This window comes from Gordionus sp. m RMFG-2023, chromosome 1 (genome assembly GCF_954871325.1).
Source record: "Gordionus sp. m RMFG-2023 chromosome 1, tfGorSpeb1-WG-v2, whole genome shotgun sequence".
Lineage (NCBI taxonomy): Eukaryota > Metazoa > Nematomorpha > Gordioida > Chordodea > Parachordodidae > Gordionus > Gordionus sp. m RMFG-2023.
The window spans coordinates 41,757,170-41,775,897 of record NC_088775.1 but is presented as its reverse complement, the minus strand read 5'-3'; the positions used below and the strand labels follow the sequence as shown (position 1 = coordinate 41,775,897).

Genomic DNA, 18,728 nt, shown 5'->3' with positions numbered 1-18,728 from the left:
GAGGCATGGCAATTAAATTTAAAAATGAATAATATAGTTGTTTAGTGATTTTGAACTCGGCTAATTACAAATGTGTTAATATTCAATTAATAAATGATTATATTTATTTAATTGGGTTATAAAAATTGATGTCGATATTTCCTATGAATTTATTTAAAATATTTTAAAGGCATTGATCCAGATTCTTCCTAACAACGCGTTCTTTTTGACTCTACAACCACTGTTAGTAAATAGTTAGGGATTCCTTCATAAATTACTTTGACTTGAGTTGTCCCGATGATCTTAATCAAGTTACCATCGTAGGCTGTAAGTCGAAATCTGGATTTCTTCATTTCTCTTATGCCAATTTTTTTAACCATCTCGTGAGGTATGAAATGATGGTAAACTTTGACCCAGTATCGACTTGCATAGTTGTAGTAACATTATTTAATTTCAAAGTAGTCATAAAAGCACTGTCATCACCTTTGTCTATTTTCAGCCAGATAGTTGATATTGAATTCATTCTCATTATTGTCTTTGGCAGTGTCAACTTTATTTTCCCCAACTTCTTCAATGTTCATATACAATTATTGTTATCGTAGCAATTTTGATTATCATACTGGATTTGTTTTCTTTGATTAAAATCCTTCCACCGATTACGATCGTCATATTCGATTTGTTTACTTTGGTTATCATTATTAAGCCACCTGTTGTTTTCTTCATAATTATTTGATTTTTATTATAAGATCGCTAATTATTATGATTTTGATCGTCACATTGAATCTGTCTCCTCTGATTATAATTACACGAGGCGTTGTTCCTACCGTAGTTGTTGTTATAAGATTGATAATTATTATGAAAGTTTCTAAAGTTGCTATTGTTATACCGATAATTGTAATTTTGATAATTGCCATCATTATACTGATTATTTCTATAGTTATTGCAATTATAATTATAATTATTTCTACCATTCCTAAAATTCCTATTCTTGTTGTCATTAACATTACTAAAATGGTTATTACCATAATTCCTATTCCTAATGTCAAAATTTTGTCTCGTATTATAATTAGGTCTATTATGGTTAGTAATATTCTCATTCCTATTAGAAGTATTTTGGTTATCTAAATTCTTATCATTATTTTTATTAAATTTTTTATCCCTACTAAAAACATAATTAACATTGTCACTTTCTGATTTAATGTTAATACTATCCAATTTTTCTCCTATTTCAATCATTTCGTCTAATGTATAGTTAATTTTTTTATTTAATTTATTTTTTATATTATCGTTTAAACTAGATGTTCTCAATTTTTCTTCTGTGCGATCATCATTAATAAAATTACATTGTCTACTCAACTTAGAAAGGCTAAAAAACCAATCCATGAAAGATTCCTCAACGCCTTGTGATGCAAGGTTAAAGTTGTTAGTTAAGATCCAAATATCTTGACTGTACAAGGTATTTTAATTTTTTAATGACAACACTATAATCTTTGATATCTACCTTAGTACATTAATGACTTGATTTTACGTATAGGTCATCAGATAAACATAAATTTTTCAATTTTTACTGAGTCTGATTATATTGTTTGAGAAAAATAATCATCTAATCTCTCCAAGTAAGTGTTGGTTCAAACACCCCTCCAGTTTTGGGAATTTAACCTCCCTGGTAGATGAAACAGTAATTTTTTCGTCCATATTTAAAATTTGCAAATTTTTATTTTAAAGTATAATTTTAAATTAGCATAAAGATAAAATTGACATTATAAAGTCTTATGATTATGTATTCAATTTTTTTTTAAACTTTGTGTGTGTCCTTTTATATCGAATAGTTTTTATGATTTATTATACAATTCCAAAAAAAATTTTTTATTTTTAAATATTTTTTTTATAATTATCGGCATAAGCACAATATAAATGAGATTTTTTTATATGTCATTGTACGTGAATAATCATACCGGGGCACCATGTTAATATGGTGTAAAAGTTTTTATATCATATTATTACATTTAATCTATAAGAGAACTAATTAACTAACTAAAAACTATTATAAAAAATAAGGTATATATATCTTTTACAAATTCGATTACACAAAAATAAAAAGTATCAAAATATATTATAAAAACAATTTAAACAAAAGCAAGGTTACAGGCTGAAACGTATTAAACAAGGTTATATTCAAATAATACCAATTAAAGTTATATAAAATATCAATATAAATTTAAATATAAAAAAAATCAATTTCCATTATTTAACACTATTCTAATAATTAAAATACCACTTATTTAATAAAAATCTAGATAGTTTAATTAATTTTTAAATTATAAAATCAAATCTATATATAATACTTAATAAAATTATAAAAGAAATCGTTCAGGGGGCTGTCAATAAATTATTTTTAGTTCAGGGGGATATTAGGGAACCATTAAAAAAATTTTCGTTTCAGGAGGCTATTGATATTTTTCAGGGGACTATAGCCCCTGCGCCCCTCCCCACCTCCTAGTGACGCTACGGTATTATATGCTTACTATTAATTATTCAATAAATGTTTTATTATGAAATAAAACATTTTTTTAGATTGACTTATATAAAAATAAAACTCAACATATCAACAGTAAAAATATTTTCAGAAGGGATACGATTTAATTTGATTTTATATTTTAAAACAAATAATTTTATAATATTAAAAAAGATTAAAATAAAATATTGGTAATAATAATTTACCTGCATTGATCCCATGGCTCCATCTAATAATTTCCATGATCCCCTTAACAGAGCCGAATCTCTGAAAAATATAAAATACTCACACCTAATGTGTGATAATCACTTTGTTCCTATAGCAGCTACATCAACCTGCTGTTTTGGACAAGCGGCTTTAGATCTATTCAAAACAATAAAAAAATTATACCTTTCTCCATTCTACAAACTCAAACAGAAAATCGCCGTATATTTAAAACATCATGGCCCGACCTCACCATTTGATATTTTTTTTAACTTAAACTGGTATATGACATATTTTATTCTCTATATTATAAAGTTAATTTTTAAATAATAATATTTTATCATATTTGTATATAAATTTTAATAAAAAATTGAATTTAAAATAAAAAAAATTTGAAAGAAAACAATTTTAAAAAAAAAAATTTAATTTCACAATTTGAAAAATAATAATTCATGATTTTATCTTTTTCTTATGCTTTTTGTATCTTGCACATTTTGACAAATAAATTTATTAATTCTTTTCCAAAAAATAAAAAATTAATTTTTCTTGATAATGGACTCGATAAATTAACAAAAAAAAATGGCAATGAATACACAAAATTAACTTCTCATTATTAATTTAAAAAAAACAACAAAGAATGCACAAAATTGACTTCTCCCCCAAAAATAGATATGTATAACAACTTATTTTGTTAAAATTGATAAATTAAATTACTTACTATGCCATTTAGCAGATAATTTAGAGCCACCTGGTGGATTTTGCAACCTAGGTATTTATTGGGGCCACTCTTGAAATTTTCATATTAGGACTCTTTATAAAATATCAGAAATTTGGAAAAAATAATTTATTTTAATATTTCAAAAAATTAATAACAAATTTTGAACTACATTTAAGAAAAATATATAAACTAAAAATAAATTCTATTCAAAATACATAGAAGAGTTCACTTAGGGCTATAAAATGAGCTTTAATAAGTATATATAGCTTCTAATATTAATGTTATCCTAATTTTGAAAATCATATTTTCGAAAAATGACTAAGTAGAGCCACTCTAAGATCTATCACGTGTCTAATAGAGTTGAGAGACTAATATTTTGGATTCGACAATTACAACACTTCATTAATAACTTATATACCAAATAGCAAAACATGAGATGTTCATGTTGTAAAGTAATTTGATATGGAATAACTCTATAGTTAAATATAATTGAAATTGCTAGACTTTTGTTACCAGTGGAAGAGCATCCGTTTGGGGCAAAACAGCGGGGACATTTGAAACCTTCCATACAGTCCTTGTGAACGTGTGTGTGATAGTATGAAATTTTAAAACTTACTTAAAATACTCAAGAATTAAAACGCATTTAATGTTTGACGCAAATAAAGAATAATTGTGCTAAAAAGATTCGGTAGTAGAATAAGAATATGTAAGTCTGGTTGCGCTAAAAAGAATAAGTAATAGGATAAGAATATGTAAGTCTGGTTTCGTTTGCTTTAGAATAAATAATAACGATATAAAAAGGTAATTTTTTATTAACAAGTAAAATTATCACATACATAAAAAGTCAACAACTTCAAATATATATATCTAGTAAATCAATTTAAGGTAAATCAATTGATGGTTTGAAGCTTCGTATGTAGAAATAAAATAATATATTATTTAGTGATTTTTTTTGTATATGTAAATAGTCATAGTTTAAAGCTTCAATTAACTTTGTATATTATGATATTAAATTATATTATGCAACATGCACCTCCTCAAAAAAAAAAAAAAAATATATAAACTAAAATTTATAATATAGGGAATAGGAGCTCGCTTGGCATGCGGGAGGTAATTTAGATTAGAAAATAATAACAATAATGCAAAAGGGGCTATAACAAACTTTGACCTTAAAATATAAATTGGTTAATCAAGTGCGAAAACATAGGATAATAATGAGGGGACGGATTATGTATTATATTGATTTGAAAATATATGTATAATGGGGAAATGGCACCATAATTGTACATGATAGTTTTTTACGTAATTACCCTTAATAAAAGGTATAGATTACACTATCCATAGGTACAATTAACATTATCGGTGGCCAATCATCACTAAATATATTTGGAATAAAATTTAATATAAAGACTTGGTTAATTAAATGGGACAACATAGGGTAATAATGAGGGGACGGGTTAGGTATTATATTGATTTGAAAATATATGTATAATGGGGAAATGATACTGTTATTGTGTAATTAACAGCTGATAATATGGAGAGACTGGGAAGGGGTTAACATATCATGTATGTATAATGTGGAAATGGTACTGTTATTGTATATAAACAGCGGATAATAGGGGAAAGAATGTGAAGGGGTTAACATATCATATATATATTAACAATTTATTGTAATGTTTTTATATTAAAACTATAAGTGACAGTCACAAATTTCTGATTTGATTAATGTGCGCTAGCACCACCTTATTATCTATTTTTATTTCCCAAATAACATTACTGATTCTCCCAATAACAATCCCTACATGCCATTCTTGACTGACGCCTACTTTGACAAAAACAGAGTTGCCAAATGTTAATTCTCTGAACTTTATTCTTTTAATTTTAGGTCGTATATCACAGTCACTGTCCTTCAAAAAACTCCATTTCCATCTTAGTTCCCTGCCGAATAATCTAAAAGCAGGTGAAGTTTTGGTTGCCGAATGTGTGGTATTGCGATAATTTAATAACACCTCTTCCAATAACCTATCATCCCAACCACCTAATTTATAAATCATATCCTTAGCTGAGCGTACCGCTCTTTCAGCCATACCATTTGAAGACGGATGGTATGGAGGAGTAAATATATGTGTTATACCTTTTTTTAATAGAAAATTCTTAAAATCATACGACTTAAAAGCTGGTCCATTATCAGAAACCAACTCTACCGGGTAACCAAATCTAGAAAATATATTATTTAATACCATAATCGTGGTATTCGTAGTAATATTTTTAACCTTGATAATCTCAAGCCATCGAGAGTACACATCAATTATCACTTATCCATAATAATTCTTAATGGGTCCAAAAAAATCAATAAAAATACGATACCAGGGTCTGCTCGGATCTACCCAATGATTATTTCTAACCCTTGGTAATTTTGGAGCATTTACCATACACATATTACACCTAAAAACCATTTCCTTGATGTCTCTTTTAACCCCGGGCCACCAAAAATATCTTTCCATGATATCAATCATCCTAGACAAACCTATATGTCCCTCATGAAGAACAGTTAGAATCTCTTTTCTTAGCGATTGGGGGATAACAATCTGCTCTCCCTTAAAAATACAATCATTTTTAATAAACAACAACTTACCTAACTCCATATATACTTTAATTTGTGTGAAATCTCCCGCTTCATTCAAAATAAATTGTTTAACTTTGATAAGTTCTAAATCTACCAGTCTCTCTTCTTATGATATCTAAATTATTCAAAATTCTCTGGTCATTTAAATCATTATCAATATTAAAAAAACAAATAACATCTTCCTTTATTAACCTAGATAACCCATCAGCAATAAATTGATCTTTACCCCTCCTATAATTAATGTCGAAATCAAACCCGGCTAAACAAAAAGCCCATTTCTGTAGCCTTGGCGACATATTGTAAAGTTAAACCGGATCTATTCCAAACAAATTAATTAGAGGTTTATGATCCGTAAAAATTTTAAAATTCCTCCCTACTAAATATTCCCTCCATTCCTTAACAGCCACAACAATCGACAATCCTTCTTTCTCAATAATCGAATATCTTTTCTCAGCACCCGTCCATGCTTTTGACATAAACTCAATCGGCCTTTTAAGACCATCCTCTTCAACATGAAATAAAACAGCACCCATATCTTTATTAGAAGCATCAGTAGAAATAAATAAATTTTTACTTCTGTCATAATGTGCAAGAATTGGTGCATTGCATAATCTTTCTCTAATCTGATCAAAACTAGTTTTTTCATTAATTCCCCAATAAAACTTTTTACCCTTTTTAAGCAATTCATATAAAATAGATGCCAATTTAGAAAAACCTTCTATGAACCTTGAATAATAATTCATCAGACCCAACCACGAATGAAATTCTTCCTTACTTTTAGGTTCAGTCATGGTACTTATCGGATCAATCTTTTCTTTAATTGGCTGTATACCTTTGTCACTTATCAAATAACCTAAATACTTAATACTCTCTTTGCAAAATTAACTTTTTTTTATATTTCCAATCAAACCAAAATCCATCATTCTTTGAAATACCTTTTTCAATTTATTAAAATGATCTTCCTTATCCTTACAAAAAATTAATAAATCATCTAAATAATACATAACCCCGTTAATGTCAGCAAAAATTTCATCCATGGTCTTTTGGAAATAAGCAGTCGACACTGTAAGTCCAAAAGGTAATCTATTAAATTGAAAAAGACCTTTATGGGTTGAAACGGTTAAAAATTTGGAAGTTTCTTTAGAAATAGGTATTTGCAAATAAGCCGAGGAAAAGTCTATTTTTGAAAATAATCTGCCTTTTCCAACCTTAGCAATAATGTCACTTATCCTTGGAAGCGGATATCCAAACCTTTCTAACTGTGGATTAACAGTGAGCCTAAAGTCAGAAAAACTCTCAAAGCATTATCCTTCTTTTTAACCAAAACTAATGATGTCGCCCATTGGGAAAATATAACAGGGGTTATTATGCCCTGTTGACACCGTTGTTCTAGAATGTTACCTAACTCTTCTTCTATTTCAAACGGTACTCTCCTGGCCTTCAAAAATCTTGGTTTAAAATCACCTTTTAACAAAATATTTATTTTTAAATGTTTTACTTTGCCTATTTTATTATTAAAAACACAATCAAACCTTTTAACTAAATTATTAATATCATAATTAAAATCATAACAATTTTTTTTAATAAACATTGACTGAATAACCAAATTCCCTCTATCAAATCTGTCATTATTTTTACAAGGATTGTTAAAAGTTACAAAATTTACCCTATCTCCTAACTCTTTAGTATTAAAATCAAAATTGAATCTAATCAAATTCTTTGATCCAATCTAGACCACATAAAGGTAGTCCCTCCCCTTCCAAAACATAAAAATCTAAATATTTAATCGTATTTAGAAATTTGACCTTACAATTAATAACTTTACCAATGACTGTGGGCGACCCTTCATACGAGAATAATTTCTTCGAACAACTTTTCAACTCCACATCTTCATCCTTCGCAAGCTTTTCAAACTCTTTCATGGGCAAGGATGACACCGGAGAACCAGTATCTATCATCAAAGAAAAATCATAATTATTAATTTGAAGGTCAATCATAATATCATTAATAAAATTAATTTTATTTCTTGGCCTTAAATTATAAGGTGTTTGTATCATATCCGTCTTTTTGAAATTGTTGTTGTTGTTGTAGGTCCTACCATTATGCTTGTTTTCATTCCATGTCGTATAGCATTGTGTACCATATCTGTCATCTTTTCTCCATGTATCTTTTTCAATGAAGGATTTTTATTATTTATCTCCAATGATTGACATTTGACAACAATCTCCTCAATGATAATCAAGTCTGTCGTGTTTTCTTCTATCAATCTTGTTTTTAATCTCTCATTGTGACAATTAATAATAAATTGAACCGCTATCAATTCTGAATTAAAGCCAGATCCACACGCCTTCAGCCTATTCTCTGGATGACTCTAATCTATCTGGTTTAGCACTAAAAACTTCCATTATACGCGTAATTTTGTTCTTTTCAACTTTTTTTTGTATTAAATCCTTCATTTGCTCATATGATAAATTATCAATCGAATCCATTATACTCACGGCTAAATCTTTATTTATTGTCTCTAACAGTTTATATTTCTTAGTGGGTTCATCAGTTATGTTTTCGGCAATAAATTTTAGGTCAAGGGTTTTGAGTAAGACTTTTATGTTATTATTTCCATCCTCCACCATGACGCATATAAAGAATAATTGCGCTAAAAAGAATCGGTAGTAGAATAAGAATATGTAAGTCTGGTTGCGCTAAAAAGAATAAGTAATAGGATAAGAATATGTAAGTCTGGTTTCGTTTGCTTTAGAATAAATAATAACGATATAAAAAAGTAATTTTTTATTAACAAGTAAAATTATCACATACATAGAAAGTCAACAACTTCAAATATATATATATCAAGTAAATCAATTTAAGGTAAATCAATTGATGGTTTGAGGCTTCGTATGTAGAAATAAAATAATATATTATTTAGTGAATTTTTTTTATATGTAAATAGTCATAGTTTAAAGCTTCAATTAACTTTGTATATTATGATATTAAATTATATTATGCAACAATGTTAATACTAAAACACTGATATATAAAAAAAACTATTATTAAATTTTATCAAGTAAAAGATTTATTAATAACAAAAATCTACAAATAAAAATCTAAGATGATCGTAGACATAATTTTTAGTCCCTTTTATAGGGAAAATAAAAGGTACAATTATAAATTAATACAAAATTGGTGCAAAGTGAAAGAATGTTTTTGAAAAGAGTTGTTAGTTTTATCTTATATAATTGGGGATAAAACCAAACAGCTAATTATACCCCTATATTCAGGATGATCTCAGTGACCTATGTAGTTAATGTTTAATGAACACCATACTAAGGAATACATAAGTATGAAAAACCACACACAAAAACCATGTTTTAATTTATGAATTTACCTAAACAAAAAATGAGATGTAAAAAAAGTAGTTTAAAATAAAATAATATATTTAACAAATATGCACCTAAAATTTGTTATTTTAAAGTTCACTTTGCTCTAAATATTTTAACTTTTATATATTAGTTGTGTATGTAAAAAACATGTTCTTAAATATATAAAAATAATAATATAAACTTTTATTTCATTACAAATTATAACAATTTTTATTAATAAATATCATTTTGATAGATATGAGAACTCATCAGAGACGAATACATGTTATTGTCAATAAAAAAATATAATTATATTATATTAAATTGAGTGTAATATATTTATTTCATATGAGCTTATTAAAATATTATGATTAAATAACTAATAATTGAAATGTAAATGATATGGAAGAAGGAGTTCTTGGCATTTTTCATTAGACAACCATATGTATTTTTCAAAAATGAAAAATTCAATAATACCTATAAAACTACCACATATAATATCAGATATAAAATGACGTTTTAAATATAAACGCGATATCAGTACTGAAATGACCCAAAAAAGAATTAAAAAATTGCATATTAATTTTAATATAATTGTATTAAATAAATTGAAAATAGAAATATTAAATATAATATTATTCTCATTTAAATAATTTTTCAAACAAATGATATCACTATTGCAACATAAATATTTGATGGTTATAAAGGTTAGAAGTACACATCTAGAAGCATGCCCTGATGGAAATGAATATTTATCTACTGATATCAATAATACTTCTTTTTCAGTAATGGTTAAGTTAGGTCGACTGCGTTTAAACACTCCTTTTAGTATTGAGATTATAATGACATCCAAGAGCAAATCTATTTTATATATTTCATAAAATATTTTAAATATAACTTACACCAAAGTAAATTAAGGATATAATTTTGTTGTTGTAGATATGGAGTTAATATCAATAAAAGAAAAGTTCCAATAATCCATACAAAACCATTAGCTGATATTTCTATAAATTTAAAATAAAAGTGAGTAATCGATGTAAAACGAGCAGTGGGGAGATCTTGTTTGCCTTTCATGAATAAATACAGATATTCAAAAAAAAAATTAAAATAAAACTAAACTAAAAAAAAAAGTTCAAAAAAAAATTAGATTGAGAATATTAGATTATTTTATATGATTGATATTTATCACGTTACCTTTCAATCTAAGATATGGCATTTCAAAATGTCAATAAGTATAATTTCTATATTATTATGGAAGACAAATTTTTTAAAATTTACGGTTGAATAATTAAATTCTTGTTTCTATTTTTAATATCCAGATTAGCTTATTTTATTTTTGTATAAAGTTTATTGTGGATATTCAAAATTGAATAGTGTTTAATATTGTTTTTATAAAAAAACCATTTTTATATTTTTCATTCAAATTTCCCTGAACTAAATGTAAATTTTTTGATACCACCCTGCGATTTCTTTTATAATTTTATTAAGTATTATATAGAGATATGATTTTTATTTAAAAATTAATAATCTAAATTTTTTATTAATTGAGTGCTATTGTAATTATTAGATTAGATTAATACATATAATTATATTTTCACTATGTCAGCTTACAATCAAATTCTATGTTAAAAATGGAATATCAATATCTTTCATAATGTCTAAATACCAATTTAGCATTAACAGTTGAAACTTTATTGATTTTTATTATTTAATTTTTTTTATAACCCAATTAAATAAATGTAATCATTTATTAATTGAAAATTAGCAAATTTAATACTGTAATTAGCCGAGTTCAAAATCACGAATCAACCAAACTATTTATTTTTAAATTTAATTACCATGCCTCTTTCTAAAAATATTTCCAAGGTCCAAACAATTATATGAAATTTCTTTATAAAATGTAAGTAGACATATAGTGGATAATCTTCTATTATATAGAATTGTTTACAAAATATTAGGTAAAATTTCACTTTTACAGACATATTTGTACAGTAATATTTTAATAAACTTTACTAATCAATGCTTTTGATCAGTTGTCTACATGGCAGAAAATTTGATGGAGGCAAACCCCTCCAAAATCTACCCATATCCACCTAAAAAAAATCCCGCGGCCATCAGCTGCGAAATTTAAAGACCTACGATGGTATAGTGATTTTATTTAAAAAATCTTATAATAAGCCACCATTTATAACCTTACAGCATAATTCTATTTACAATCTTTCAAGCCTATTTAGGGAAAAAAATTTTTAAAAATTTGTAGGTGATAATCAACTTATATTTAAATAATGCAATCTTTTCATAATTTGGTTGATATTCATTTTATTTTCATAAAATATATATAAGTGAATTAAATGAGATAACATATTAATATTTCTATAAAAAAGATCTAAAATATTGTAAAAAATATAATAAGAATAAATTTAAAGAGGTATATTTAGCTTGATTCCACATACCTATATTACCTTTTAATTAATTAAAAACATGTATTGTAAATTGAGCCATTATATAAAATATTAGAATAAAATGAATTATAGTATATTTTGCATTTGAAATTATAAAATGTTAAATTAAATTTACATTTTTTAAAAGCGTATATATTCGCTGTGAAATATATACATTACTTATTTTATTAATAATTTGGATAACCTTATAGATGTTAATGCAAATTGTGTTTTAATATCATCAATTGTAAATTTTTCAAAAACATCAATTCGCTGGATATTAATTAACAATAAATTTTTTAAAAATGGGTCCGAAATTTTATTCCGCATTCGAGTTTTGTTAATTTTTACTTTACTCATGGCTCTTTCGGCTGAACCGGAAGTTGTAGGAAGGGTTAATAAATATTTATATAAAAAATTTAAATTAGAATAAGAATTTAATTGACTTAAAAATCGATATGATCCATTTTCTTATTTTGATCATAAATTCGCTGTTGATATTTTCTTCGGTAGTTTGATCGCTTGCAATACCTTTAATTATATACAATTACAAATAAAATATCAATAAATTACTTTCATCAATATATAACGCGTCATTCTTTTTAATTTTCAAAAGATCTGATTAAGACTCCAAATATAAAGAGCGAAAATCATTATATAACCTCGGAGATTGAAAATAAATAAAAATCAATTAAATATTAAAACGCAAAAATTAATTAAACACTAAAACGCGAAAAAATAAAAGTCATTAAAACGCGAAAAATTAAAACGCTAAAAATATAACAATCTTATTGATTTATCATTCTTCACTTATTTTTATATTTTGATGAACTATTATTTCTTATTATTCGCAACTTACTGATGATAATAATGATTTTGAAAAATGATAAAAATAACAACGTCACGGAATTAATAAATTAAAATATTGGTTATTGAATAGTAATATATTTTAATTTATATTGCATACATTCATTATATTTTTATTTTGTTAGGAATTCAAATTCAACTTGTATTACTTTTTATGAATTCAAATTTAAATTTTCAATTCAACTTTTTATTTTTGTAATTCGACTTATATTACTTATTATTTTTCGTAACCTTACTTTTTGTTTTTATATATATTCTAATTTATATTTTAGAAAATGTATATATACCTTAAGAAAAGAGAAAGAAGTTAGTTAATAAAATATATTTTTACTGACTCGCTCTTCGTGTCATATCTTTAGTTTCCTCGTTCTTTTCAGTATAAATAATAAAATTGGCCTTATTATTTAAAAAGATTTAAAATAAATAAAATTTTGGGTGTTCCTTTCTATTTTTATAAAAAAACTTTTAAAATACTATAAATCTATTTTTTAAAAAAATAAAATTTAGAGGGTGTTGTGCATTTGCAATGTTTAAAAATAATTATTTAGAAAATATTATAATAAGGTAAAATAAATATACATAACATAAAATAACAAAAAAAAGTAAAGTAAAATGATCAGATCGGTTTTTACAGGTATCTGCCCAATCCGATATTTTGGGAAACGCTAAATATCGGTGCCGATCCTAGCCGATATTTTAAATCGGCACAGCTCTATTTATATTTTAATTCTATGATTAAGCTTTTCAAAATATTATTCTTTTATTAAAGTAATGATTAAAATAATGATATATTAATTCATCTTTTAACTGAATATTTTTATTAATTACAAGATAAATAAAGTATTATAATTTCGTTATCGACAATTTATATCAAGGTATGTTATGATAATAGTAAAAAAAAAATAATATTAGTAAATCACAATTATATAAAGTCATTAATTCTTGTAATTTTTTATTGATTGAGATTCAAGTTCCCTTTTAGCGCTAACATTATAATAGGCAACAAAATGGCCTAAGTCTATACTATGCATAGGATGTTCAATTACGAGATTTCGGATATTGAAAAAATAAAGCTGAGATAATTATATTTTACTATGTTTATGGGTAATCGTTGGCGTAGGTAGAATCCCTCGTTGGGATCCTCGGTCCTAGCAGAAATCCATTTTCCCAGCTCTTTAAAGAAGTCTAGGGCATGAGAGCCGAACGACGTTAGAGTAATGACGATTAATGGTAAGAATGTATAATTGGCGGGAAGAGATGGTGAATATTTAGCTAGTTTATTCGCCTCGGCATCTAGTATGGCATCTCTATTTATATTGGAAGGAACTAGAGAATAGATGTGAGAAATCCCAAGTTAGGAATTCCCTTCTCTTTCAAGGAATCATAGTCGAACCATCGGAATTGTAAAGGCCAGTAGGTTCGAGGGTTGATGAGATGCCGGCGGATTTGAAGGCCCTGGCAATGGTATCATTGCATTTTGAATGCCTAATGAATCTGCCTCTACAGCGCTTACAGTGTAGAGAGTGACGGCCTTAGGATTTGACCGACGTTTGTCAGAGGATACAGTTATAAGGTATTACCATATCGCAATTCAGTCTAAGACCGATGGCGTGACGTAGCTTATCATTGCTTAGGAGCTGGTCAAGGTTTCGGGATGGGAAAGCCTCAAGAAATTCGTATCCACTACCTTTGGAAATGGAGAAGAGTAGAAAATGGTCCTCTGGCTGGCTCCTCGATTTAAGGAATGCAACGGAGTTGCCAACTAGAAGTTTATCCCAATCCTTCTGTAATGCCGACGATGGAGGATCGACTAATGAGAGGGACTTCCATAGATCAATTTCCTGTAGGAGTAAGGGGTCAGGATGTTTTGTTAGTGTTTGAATGGTGGGCTCGCAGGACAGGCGAGAGGATATGAACGCACTAACAGAAAGTAGGGAAGGTGACCTTATACCAATGCCGCCGGATTTGGTTGGTAAGATAGCCTGTAACCATGATAATTCCCCAAATTTAAGATTGAGTATATCTTCTGTTAGGCGTTTAATATCCAGTTCGTGTGAAGCGAGGTTGACGTCATATTGAAAGATCCGTGACGCTCGGAGTGTATATAAAATTCTTGAAATTAAAAGGTAGTTCTTTAATAAGAAGAAGGCTTGGTGAGCTGGGACGAGATAGTGTATCGCGCATAAGGGATATCTCTCGTAGAATATCGGCAAATAACTTGATAAAGGACTCGTCTTTACCTACTGGAGATCATATTCGCTTTAGTCTTGATTAACTCGAAGTCCCAAACTTTTCTCGCTGGATTTTATTATTTGGATTGCCTTCATAACTTCAGTTGGTGGGCCGCCTAGTATACCATTGTCAATATACCAGTTATGAAGATTTAGCTTGCATTGTTCATTAATGTCTCGTATTAGACTATTAATGCCCAGACAGAACAAAAAGAAACCTAGAGGGTCACCTTTTTGTATCCCATCGTTAGAAGGAATCAATCTATCTCCGAATTGAAGATGCGAGGGATTAGCATAACAATCGAAGATAAATTGTGAGAATTCTGGGTAGAGGGTGAGGATAGGATTTAGAAAAGCTCCACGTCTTATAGAGTTAAAGGCGTTCGAGAAGTCTATTTTGACTAGGATATTGTTGGTGTGGTCCGTTTGCAGCATCCTGGTCATGTGAAGGGATACCTCACATTCACCTTTTACGTTGACTCCTAATTGATTCTGTAAAGGTGATTGGATATTGTGACAATAATCTGCTAACTACTAGTTTGACAGTTAATCGGCGCCAAGTGGTTAATGCTTTTTTAAGTGTGAACTGCTGGACATTGAGGTTGAAATATTTGTGTTGAAATATAATTTACATTTACAAAGTGTAAAGTTGGTACCATAAATTTTCTTTAATAATATAATTCAAATTGGGGCCAGGTAAGGGTTAAATGATCTTCATCTCAAGAAGCAAGTACTATGGACATAATATTTCTAAAATAAATTATAAGAATAATAATATCATTTTAATATTTACTTTGAATTTTGATTGAATATTAATTTCGACAGAAAATTTAACAACGAGAATTTAAAATAAAATGAAGGAAGTGGTTGATATTAATTAAAACTCGGCTTAAATTACTTATATTAAGAATTTAAAATAAATAAAAGTAATTTTATAATACAATAAAATATGTTTATCTTTTTGATTTTTTAAAAAAACATATAAAGTAACGTTTTGCGTTACCGTTACTCGTTACCTCTACAAGAAGGTAACGAATGGCATTCCTTTTCTTGAAAAATAACGATGTTACTTTTTTGACGTGACTTCACAGCACTACTATTTTAGCTTCAAAATTATAATTTATTCATGTTATAAAATTTGTTAAAATATTTTACTAAAAAAAGTGCTCTTAATATATGAAAACTAGGTAATTTAGATTTAGGGTTTGGTAATAGTTGCCTATATTGATTATTGAATTTATATATAGTTAGTTGTCATTGATATAGAGAGGTTCTAATTAGATTTTTTATATAATTAGGACATAGTGTCAAATTATTTTTATATCGATATTCATTTAGATAGGACTACCTTTATCCCTGAGGGTGACAGAGAGTTCGGATGATGACAGTTATTATCCTTTACTGTAATGATTTGCTGACATCATCTTATATTACAAATGAACTGGATCTTGAATTAGAAAGTATCCAAAGATACTTCTATAGCTAAAATAAAAAACAACCTACTTTGGTTTCAAAAAGACATTGGAACTTATGAGTATCAAATAAAAGCTAATTTTAATATGGTTTGATTGAAAGTCTTCATTCTTGATCTTGATTGGTATGACTTGGTCTGGAGTGGGGGGGGGGGGGGGTGAAAAAATAATTTTATTTGATGGGTATCAAATAAAAGGAAAGAACAAAATTTTTTATTTCATAATAATAATCACTCACAGAGGGCGGGTCTAGGCCTTGGGGAGTCAGAAATATTTTTATCACCACAAAATATCGATATGGGTATCAAATAAATAATTTAAATATCTTTAGATTGAAATTATTCATTTTTTGTCTTGATGGGTACGACTGTCAGGCCCTCAAAATATTAACAAAATGTCTAGTTCGATAGAATTTACAGAAATAAAAGAGAATGAAGATAAAACAATTTCAAATCTTTTTTCGGTTCCAATTCTGAACTTGAAATATATAATTTGCAGTGTTCTATATTTAGCGCGTTATTCCATATCTATTTTTTTAGTATCGATAACTTTAGCGTGCTACATTTTTTAAAAAAGAGCTCGTTACTAAATAAATTGCAAAAATTATTTTTACACCCCCCCCCCCCCTACACCCCCCCCCCAGACTAGTCATACCCATCAAGACCAAGAATAAAGACTTTCAGTCAAGGATATTAAAATTAGCTTTTATTTGATACCCATATCAAAAAAATTATTTTTTACACCCCCCCCCCCCCCCCCCCACTTCTATCTCCAGACGAAGTCCAGACCAAGAATAAAGACTTTCAGTCAAACGATATTAAAATTAGCTTTCATTTGATACTTATATCAAAAAAAATTATTTTTACACCCTATCTTCAAATAAAAACCACATATGGATGATTTTTTCCCTTTGTAATTAAATTTAAATTTTTAAAAAAGAGATAATATCCAACAATTATATCAAATTATCAATGAGAGTGCACATTTACAAATGATAAGGCTTTAAAAATGAAGGAAGAAGTGTTATGGATTACGAGATGATACTAGCGGGTAAGTATAATACTGAGTCATGAAGACCTAGCATAGGTAAAAAGAAAAAAGCTGTAAATATTAAAAACTTATATCTATATACTATTTCAGGTGTATCTGTATCTGTTATAATATACTTTCTAAGATACATTTTGATATACTTATATTTAACTCTTTTTTATCTAAAAATTAAAAATATTTAAGCGCAAATTTTATCACATAGACTTATATATAATATCATAACTTATATATAAAAAATGATATAAATATTTTTTTTCCCCATTCATATCTATAGATATCAATTCAAGATTGTGAAAGATATTTTTATCATGCAAAGGAGTTTATCAATCCTCGGTTAGCCATGACACCCATTAATTAATTATAAACAATACTCTTGATTCAAATTATTTTAAGCAAATAAATTTATTTAGAATTTTGTAAAATAATTTATAATTATAAGTTTAATGTAAAAAAAATTTTTTTAAATTTTAAATCCCTTTTTAATTTCGATTGAAAAAAACTTTAAAAAATTTAAAATCTATCAATCTTTTACAATTCAGTACTTGATAATTTTAGTCAAAAACAAAGACGAATTCCACTTATTTATATATTTTAATTTTTTTTTATGGTTTGACTAAATAAAAATAAGTTTTTCTATTGCTACCCTAATAGTAAACTTGACGCTTCGTCACTGCTATAAACATATATTAAAATTAAGTTGTTATTAAAATTAATAACTTTTATCATATACGGTATCATTTTTCTAACATTCATTAGATTGAAAATTCCTCTACAATTTTCTGTGCATCAAAACCATATAAACAGGCAATTTCAGATATCTGGGAAATTTCTATATTCTCAATGTTTAATGATTATATTGATAACTGGGTAAAAATTATCATTTTTATATCTAAAAAATAATATTTTATTTTTAAAATAAACTTTTCTTAACTTCTCTTTTTATTGTTTAATATAATTATAAAACTTTGTTTGAACCAGTTCAACGTAAAAAAGATCTATACTTTATCTTAAGAGGGTAGTTGGGTATCAATAGTATCTAAGGAATTTGCTTCATCTTCATACTCTTAAAGGGGGTCGATTTCTTGGCCACCGGATAATGCTTTTTGAATTTGAATATTATATGCTTTAAAAATATGGACGATTAACCATAATATAAATTTTCTTTCCTTTTGACCATCGCCGACAGGAATCAGTTAATTTTCATCCATAAATATTGGAGACCATATATAATTGGCCTATTATAAAATTATTTAGTGATGCAGATGTCAC

General features: G+C 27.1%; 1 protein-coding gene across 1 annotated transcript; it reads right to left on the bottom strand.

The window, feature by feature from the left end:
• Positions 1 to 9,516: 9,516 nt before the first annotated feature.
• Positions 9,517 to 10,567, bottom strand: LOC135925665 (polyisoprenoid diphosphate/phosphate phosphohydrolase PLPP6-like). Its single transcript, XM_065461093.1, has 2 exons — positions 10,301 to 10,567; positions 9,517 to 10,259 (listed from the first exon to the last, which is right to left on the bottom strand). The coding sequence occupies exons 1-2, from the start codon at positions 10,470 to 10,472 to the stop codon at positions 9,778 to 9,780; spliced, it is 654 nt and encodes a 217-aa protein (XP_065317165.1). The 5' UTR covers positions 10,473 to 10,567; the 3' UTR covers positions 9,517 to 9,777.
• Between the last annotated feature and the right edge of the window lie 8,161 nt (positions 10,568 to 18,728).

What these genes read in the sequence shown, in the direction of transcription:
- LOC135925665 (XM_065461093.1), bottom strand. Translation starts at nt 10,472, where the DNA reads ATGAAAGGCAAACAAGATCTCCCCACTGCTCGTTTTACATCGATTACT. An exon ending in TATCCTTAATTTACTTTGGT is followed by an intron (nt 10,260 to 10,300) that starts GTAAGTTATATT and finishes TATATAAAATAG; the next exon opens with ATTTGCTCTTGGATGTCATT.